This window comes from Apteryx mantelli, chromosome 2 (genome assembly GCF_036417845.1).
Source record: "Apteryx mantelli isolate bAptMan1 chromosome 2, bAptMan1.hap1, whole genome shotgun sequence".
Taxonomy (NCBI): Eukaryota; Metazoa; Chordata; class Aves; order Apterygiformes; family Apterygidae; genus Apteryx; species Apteryx mantelli.
In genome coordinates this window covers 130,353,440-130,362,308 of record NC_089979.1, presented here as the reverse complement: position 1 = coordinate 130,362,308, position 8,869 = coordinate 130,353,440, and the positions used below count along the sequence as shown (strand labels likewise).

The window sequence follows — 8,869 nt, the reverse complement described above, 5'->3', positions numbered from 1 at the left end:
TTTTGCATAGTCTTATTGGCTATTATGATTTCATCTATGTAATGGCTGTTGCATGACTGACCTGTTAACATGGGCATTTTGTTTAGTGAGCCTTGTGTTCTAGCTCCTAATTTTTTAAGTTGCATTTTAATTGCTGAAAGAAGATGTGGGGAATAGAGTGCTGATAGGAGATCTGAGATTCTCACCTTTGGTTGTCTAAGTCATTTCTGAAATGTGTATTTAACACATTTGATTTTGAACTGGTCATTTGATAACCACTATGGCAGTTAAAAGTATGTATACTGAAAGGTGCTCAAGGATCTCCTCTTTGAATGAATTCACTTTTGGGTTTCAGAAAGCAAAACAGTCAAGAAGCTGCTAAATTTCGACTTCAAGGCTTCTTAAATATTTACAGACAATAAGTATATAAATATTTACAATCCCATATTCTTTCAAACTCTCCTTCTTGAAGCTACCTCACTGTGATCCAGGACCTGGTCACACTCAGCTTTGATACAACAACACAACAGGTTTGTCTATCCTGCAACATGTATTGGACAGAAATATGGAAAGGGGGGTTTCTGTATCTCATTAGATACAAGTTTGTTAATGTAAAAGTAGGTTTCCCCCCTAGGGTTTATTAAAAATCATGAATTGTTTGGCACCCACAGAGGTGTTCTTGCTAAACACTGCACAAATTCCAGAACATACATGGTAGAACAAAAAAGCATTTGTGGTGTTCATTGTGCTTGTGGTTCTAGTACCATAGTGATCACGTCTAAAATAAAGGAATAATGAACGATCAAAGTATTTCGACTTTCAGTACTAGCCTCCCCACCCCACTTTGTAGCTTGAAAAATGTGCATTCTTACACAAATATATTTTTTGTAATTAGTTCCAAAACAGACAGTTATAATAAATTAGGCTAAGCAAGTAATGCACATATTTTAAGCTAGTATTACACATTTATTAGGCTTAAGGAAAAAAATGGCACTTATCTAACATATTTGCAAAGTGTATTATGCAGAGCTCTTCAAATTTTAGGTACATCACAGCTACTAGAAAATAAGACATTCTGGCCTAACAGTTTGCAGAGGGCACCTTGCTCTGTTTCCTCCCTGATAACACAGGTGAATATGTTAGGTTGTGCTTTCACACTCTGCTCCCATCACCCAAAAAAGCAGCATTCAACTAAAAGTGGAAAAAACAGACAGTACTATACATCATGAAGAATTACTAATAAGTAACTTTCTACACCCTCATCTTTGAGTGAAAATAAACCTATTCTAAAATTGGGTGACTAGGCAATAACCTAAACCCCTAAAACATCACAGAGTAAGTCAGAGGACAGAAAAGGCTGAGCAAACCTGGTTGTTCTCATTCCTGAAGTGTTTTTCAGCACAAAAAGGGTTTCTTTTATTCTAATATACTGCTTCAGTAATCTAGCCAAGTCACATGGCTCTCTTGGTGAAAATCCAAGAGATTGTTTGGATGAAGGCTGTAACAATAACCATGCACAATTAACCCCTACAAAAAGGGGTTCTTTTAGAAAGATGGAAGATCTTTCTAGAGGTAAACAGGCTTCCATTCAGGTATGAACACTGGTTTGCTCTGCTTTTCCCCCCCCCCCCCTTCTTTTAAATAGAGCATCCACAGAGAGCATTATTTCATTTGTTTTACAGAAAGAAGGAACCTTCTGTTTCTTGACCTCACATTAAGAAAGTGGTCTTTAACTATGATAACATATTCCTTAAACACATCACATTCCATTTCTGGAATAGGACCACATTCTAATAATAGCCCATATTTTCACTTGCAAGGCACAGTCACTGTCCTACTCATATTGCTAGATAGTATGACTCCCCCCCTCCTTTTTTAAATAGCAATGACCAAATACATGCAAGTTGGAATCTATGGGTTCACTGTATAAATTCTAGTGATGAAAGATCGAAATCATGTAATTCTGAATCCCCAACTGGAATTACCAATTTGTAATAAAAAGCTGACGCATCTTTAGCTCTAAAAACAAGTTCAGAAAACTTATTTTACTTAAAAATAATGCTACTGAATGCAGCAAAAAAGTGTACTTACTCAAGATGCAAGTAGTAATGGAATTGGGGGAAGCCATGATTTCTGACTGCCGTAAGGAAACAAGGGTGTTCAACAGCACTGTTTTCTGCATTTGCCTATATTCCACATCCAAGTAACCATCTTTTGAACCAACACCTTCTGAGCTTTTTCTCCTCAATTATCCAGGCAAGCAGTGAATACAGTGTTCTGCAGTATAAATAGTGTTCTCAGCCTCTGATGCTGTAGTATGTTTTTTGAATAAGGTAGGAGTGTCCTGTCCTATACACTGCCATGTGGCAACAGATACCACATACTGAGATAACTTTTATTTGGCTTCAGGATGGCCTGTTAAATATAGATGATAACAGCCTTTAATACCAGGTTCTCACAGTTGCTTTGGAGCAACAAAAATTAGACAGCTTCATTAACAGAAATAAACGGTTGTTACCTTCTAAATAGCAAGCACACTACTTGGCAGTCTGATTCAGATTTTCCACAAGAATATGAGGGAAAATAAGTCCATGCTGTTTTAACCTTGATATTTAAATAGATGTAGTGAATCTCAAATCTGGCTCATACGGGTCTTTCAATTGCTGCCTGCATCCTCAATTGAGACACAAAAACCCCTCCTATGTACCCCTATACTTTGAAAGATTTAGGGGTAACTCAATACAGAAGTCATGATCTCCCTCCAGTCATCTAATTCCGCTGAAAGACAAACAACATATTGCATATATAAACAATGAACACAGGCACCAATGATTAAGAAAGCAGTAAAAAAAAAAACCTAAAATGTTAAATTACTTAATTATTCCTTTAAAACAACTGCAAAATTTGAATAGCTCACCTTCATTTTAGATTTAAAAGGATGGCAAAGCCTTTGTAAAATAAATTCTATAAATTCTAACAGTTCAACAAAAGAGACTGTCACTAGTGCTTAATAGATGCAAATAAATTATTCATTGGTACAACTCACATTTGGGTTTTATTATACTCTGTAAAATATACAGGAATCTTGATGTACTGAAAGAGTGCAGGTAAATACAGTATTCAAGCAGTCACTATTTCTATGTACATGCTCATTAATTCTTCAAAAAACCCACAAAATTATCAAATAGATCAAAATATTGTCCCATGTTTCCACACTATGTTCAGAAAACCAGCTGATAATTTACAATATCATAAAGATTTCCAGTTTCACAATACAAAAAGGATAAAAAGGAAATTAGACTCAGTTTGTAGTAATTTATTTGTACTTTACCAGGACATGCAAGAATTCCTTGCATGTACATAAACAATTTCACTTGAAAAGTAACAGTTATAGTTAAAGCAGAACTAAATAAAGTAATACTCATATTTAACAGACAAAACTTCAGCTTACTTATGTCAGTCTTTCATTCTTCAGGCAATTGAAAAACCACAGTAGTCTGTTATAAATTAAAAAAACAAAACAAAAACCCCCCCCAAACTTCGGGCAAGTCCGAACTACATTACAGGGACCTGTTTCTTCTGTTTATTTTCTAAATGGAGCACAATAAAGATACACAGGTCTTTCCACAGACCAGACACTGTACTTTTTTCTAATAGGGAAACTTACTTTTAAATTTACCTCCCCTCCCCACCCCTTGTAACTCCAGGATTTAAAAAAAAAAAAAAAAAGTGATAGGGACATACAAATTTAATCCTAAGTATGATTTTATGATGTAAAGGAAGTGGACAAATTGTTGAAAAGAAGTCAGTCACAACAGGCTTATCAAGACATTTCGTTTCAATTTTTTATGCAGTTTCATACTTCAAGTTACTCTTGTGTATTTTAAATTAAAAAAATCTCAATCCAAAACCCAAAAGTTAAAAAAATCTAAAACAGTGCAACAATTACTGCTTCCCTCCCAGATCTCCCACCCCTTCCCTTGTTTATTACACTGTACATGTTTCACCCTGACTCCACCTTGTTAGCTGGCTTAATTTTAGTATTATAAAAGTATGACAAGTTCATTTTCATTTCATCTAAAAGAAAAAGAAAACAAAACTTTAAATACATCTGCTTTTTTCATGGTACATTTAATAGTGTCAGAAGGCTTTTAGATGATTAAAAAAAAAAAAAAAAGCAACAAAAAATAACCCAACATTTAAAACCAAATCTAAGCTTCTTTCCCAGAAGTAGTTAAGGTTTGGTTAAAACAACTGCTCAATTAACCTGTTCCAGTTTCCACAAAAAGGTATTTAATTAAAAAAATCTTTAAGTTATTTGGTCCTTTGGCAATTTGCAGCACAAACAATGCCTACTGTACCAAACTCATTTATTGCCTTCAAAATGGTTTTAGTTTTATTGATAATATTTAAATCTAGCATCCTTTGCGTTGTACAATAGTGTTGTTCATTTATATCAAGTAGGGTGCCCCGTCTGCAGAAATTCCTTCTGGCACCAGAAACAGAATGGTAGAATACAATTAAATAAAACAGTTTTGACATTCTTTATTTTACTTTTTTGCCATGGATTCCAAGTACTTATTCAAGAATTTATGCTTCTTCTGCAAAATATTCTCTTAAAAATCCTCCTGGAGTCTCACAGGTTTTTCATACGCAACCACAATAAAAAACATCTTCTCAAAGGTCTGTCCTGTTTTTGTATTCAAACTCTGACTGCTTTTTTTCCCAAAAGCACAAGTCTGACCTTCCACCGTTAGGGTTCACTCTTCCGACCTACAAAACGTAGCTTTCAATAGGTCTCAGAATCTGAGTCATTGAGTTCATCTTCTTCTGTATATGGGTAGCCATCTTCCCTGCCAATGTTGTTGAAACTACAGTAAGAGCTATGGTCACTCCTCATGATTGGCAAGGAATCAAAGGTGACAGTTTTTGAGGTGTTGGTGTAATGATTAATGGCATTGAATGTAAGGGAAGGTAATGTGCTGCTTGATGAAACAGGCATCATCGTGGCCAGAATGAGCGCTAGGCAATCAGCCACATCCTTATTGGGTGCACAGGCCAAAGCTGGTGTGTAACCTAGAAGTCAAGATAAAACCAAAACCTTCATTTAAAAAAAGAAAAAAAAAAGACAATGTAAAAGTTTTCCAAGATCATATAATCTTTCAGCTGCAAAAGTATTTTATATTGCTTAGTTCTGCACTGTTTTAAAAAACATAAAATTAAATGCATTATCAATTAATATTTTTTAATTTCAGTTATGGAAATATCCCAGAAGTCAAGGGGCTTTGCAACAGAGATTTGATTATTTTGTTAAGCAAAGTCAGAAGTTCTAGGCCAGTGAGAAAAGCCTGGATTTGAAAATAATGAGGAAGTCAACAGAGTGAGGAGACATAAATAATTGCAGGCAACAGAGATTGGTGAAGAAATTCACTAGGGGAGCCACTGCAGAAACCACAGTTCAGCATATTAAGTTTTCTTCATCCAGAGGCTTCCATTTAGCTGTTCAGCACAGACAGAACAGTTATTAAAATATTCGTCTCAAACAAGTTGGATAAAACATCAGGGCCAATTATCCAAAAGATGAAAATATACAATTTCAATCAATCTGTGCTTTATTACAACATAGAGTAATATGAAATATAAAGCCAATATCTAGTTTTTATTTGAGGGAAATAAATTAAGAAAACCACAAGAGTCTGAGGAAATGCCAGCTGGATTAGCGGATTAGGACTTGCAGAGAGAAATTAGATCTCTTGGCTGCACAACCAGTTTGGCCAAAGTCCTTTTGCAAAGCAACGCTACTGTGACAACCCTCAAACGCAGAAAGCCTCAGACCTTGAAATGATTTGTAGTTAGCTCATGTAGGTGCTTAATCTCTTCTGGGTAATTGTGGCTCTATTCTTCTCCAACATTTCTCCTTTTGTGATTTCCTCCTTCCCTACCTACTTGGCTCTCCTCATTAACTACCAAGAAAAACGCTTCAAACTCTCCTGAGTGGAGGGCTGTGAGTTGCTCCTGTCTCAGGCTTTAGGCTTAATAACTCAGCCAGCTGCTTGAGGATAACTTTTGCCACAGGTCTTGGGGTACTTCTACAGCACATGAAGAACAGCACAGAGACACTGAAATTGGTGGTGACAGTAGCAGCTCTGGAAGCATGACAGTCACATCAGTGCAGCCATAGGTAACTCAGCTAATTCTGCTGCCAAGGCCAAAGCAAGCTTCTCTACCTGGCTCCACATGCAAGTGGGCAGCCAGACCATCTTGCAGCACCTCTGCAGTACCTTTCACTGCATGGGGTAGATAGGCCCGCAATGAACTGAAGACTCATGCTCATATACATCTGGCAGTATGAAGTCCAGCATTGCCCCCAAGCCCCATCTTAAGGGTGTATGACATCCAGGTAAAAGGCAAAGAAGTAATACAAGGCTTACAAGTAAGCCACGTGATGGATTTCTATCTGGACATTACGAAGGCATGGAAAAGGAGGCAATGTTCATTTTACCAGCAAATATTTCAACTACTAAGGAATTGTTTTTATTGTAGAAGTAGGTGCAGTGAAAGTTTTAGGATACAGTTCAGGAATAGTTACCATGTGATGAAACAGTGTTGTACAATTGCACAGAAGTTTTAAACAAGTAGGCACGTTATGGAAAATAATTATAGCTGGGACTGAAGAAAACAGCAAGCAAGGAGACAATCTTGCACTTGAACTATTTGCTTAGTACAGACATTGTGCTTGATGCTTGGAACAGATCAAGACAACAGCCCCTGCCCAAAGGTGCATACAATCCAAGATAACAGACAGAATTCAAGCACAAAACGCACCAGCTGACCATGCGATAGGGCCGTACAGAAGTGCAGCGCAGCAGATGTGTTCATTGTTAGTAAGGCATCACAGCACTTAAACAGCTCAGAGTTAACAGTGACAGTCTGCAGAAGAGATACGTTTTGAGAGGATTCAAAAGCAAGGGCCAGAGCTCGCTACACTTGGATGAAGAGTGCATTTCAGGCATGTAAGGCAGAACAGAAGGCTCAGAATTGATACTCAAATGCACACAATTTAACATCTACAACTGCTGGAGATTGTATAAAGGTAAGGGGACACACAAGATCAATTTATTCACACTGGCCATGCTCAACACCATTTCTTTTACTAATGTTCTTTGATAACTGTGTTTGAAAACTGTGCAAAGTCACCAGCAATTTTTTTCTTCTTGTTGAAAGAATGCTTCTCGCTAACATCTTGACTACTCATGTCCCTCTGGAACTGAGCATCCCTATCAGTCATTAAAAAAATAAATAAAAATTAAAGGCCAACCTGAAGATTAAGCAAATTTCTTGTTTCTATTAAATATTCTCTAAACTCAGCATTTATAATGATATTCAATTTTAGATTTTGAGCTTCTGGCTTTCAGTAGTTAGGAATGAAATATCACATTTTTATTCTTTGCTCAAACATAGCAAGATGAAGTAACTGCTTGCACCATAAGAGACTGACATCTGTGTCCTCCACCACTTTCTTTTGTCCATATTATTTTAAAATTATAAGAACACCAAAGAATATCTTTATGTCCCTTAACAGCAAAGTGATCATTCATCTCTCAATGCAGCAACAGTTACAAATTCCTTAAATTTTCTTATAATTAGAAGTTGGTAAACCTACTGACTTCATTGAAACATCCTTACTCAGTGCTTACATCATGTTCCCCATAATCTACACTCATATCTGCATAAGCTTTGGAGAAAAAAAAAAATCACTATTTAGAAACAGGGAAGCAGAGAAAGATGAAGCAACTTTCCCACACAACAGAAAATGGAGCCTGCATGCTGGACATAGACTTAAGACCAGGGCTTTCCCTGTCTGAACACTGGGCTGCTCCCTCCCCAGGGGTGTGAAAGCATCCTGGGAAAGTGTCCATGCTTACAGGAAAATCAGATGTTTATTAATGTGGTCAATGCGGAAAAATTTCTCAAGATAAACTGAATGAAGTCTTATGCTTGGGAAAGAAGAAAGCCTGCTGAGACATGAGTCATCTCTTAAACATCTATAAGAAAAAATTATTTCAGAAAGCATGAGGAGATCTCAAACATAAACAAGAATCCAAGCAAAGGAGGACTTGGAAAAAGAACTAGAAAAAGTGGGTTTTTTTGTTTTGTTTTTTTTAAATGTACTGATAGGCCAATGGTCACTGTAAAAATGATGAATCCAAAAATGACAGAAACCTCCACACAGCTGCTATGTCAATCTCTGGATTTAGAGACTGAGAGAGTCTCCTCTCACTAATGTGCTGCACATTTATATGACACATAATAGACAGACTGCACCAAGAAATTTAGCTAGCTTAGTAAGTTACATAGACCAAAAAAATCTTGAGAAGTTGGCTGAATGACCAAAACTAAAACTTAAATTGGTGCCAAGTTGCAATACAGGTGTGCAACATAGGAAAACAACTAAAAGACTTAAGTGAGAACTGATACAGAACTGATAATGAACCCTGAACATGACTTTTCTCGAGAAGTATACTGGACAGCTAACTAGTTGTTTCAATTGCATTTAATCTCATGAGAGCCCAGAGAATTAAAATCAAAGACATTAGTTCTTAAACACCTCAAAAAGTGATTTCACTACAATAACAGAACCTCTATAATAAAAGTAGTATGATTTAAAATCTAGAGTTTATAAAATAATACTTTATAAATTTATAAAAATGTGTAATCCAGACAAAGTAGCAGAGGGGTATGAAGTAGTTTTGTACAGATACAGATATAGATACAGACCACTTGGAAAAAAAAATACCAAGTCGATGTAGTCTTTATAGAAAGAGACAACTTAAAAGATAAAAAAAAAAGGGGATCACCACTCCATAAGAGCTGAGGTCATGCTGGATAC

At 36.4% G+C, this 8,869-nt stretch overlaps 1 protein-coding gene across 7 annotated transcripts in view; it reads right to left on the bottom strand.

Moving 5' to 3' along the window:
• Positions 1 to 3,019: 3,019 nt before the first annotated feature.
• The window catches only part of ANKRD28 (ankyrin repeat domain 28), a 131,234-nt gene continuing 125,384 nt past the window's right edge, over positions 3,020 to 8,869 (bottom strand). For 4 of the 7 annotated variants that reach the window (XM_067291538.1, XM_013941409.2, XM_067291541.1 and 1 more), the window contains one exon: positions 3,020 to 5,055. In XM_067291538.1, the coding sequence (XP_067147639.1) occupies positions 4,769 to 5,055 (287 nt within the window). In that variant the 3' untranslated portion in view covers positions 3,020 to 4,768. Of the gene's footprint in view, positions 5,081 to 6,537; positions 7,257 to 8,869 lie in introns of those variants that run through there. The other 3 variants (XM_067291539.1, XM_067291542.1, XM_067291540.1) reach the window with 3 other exon arrangements.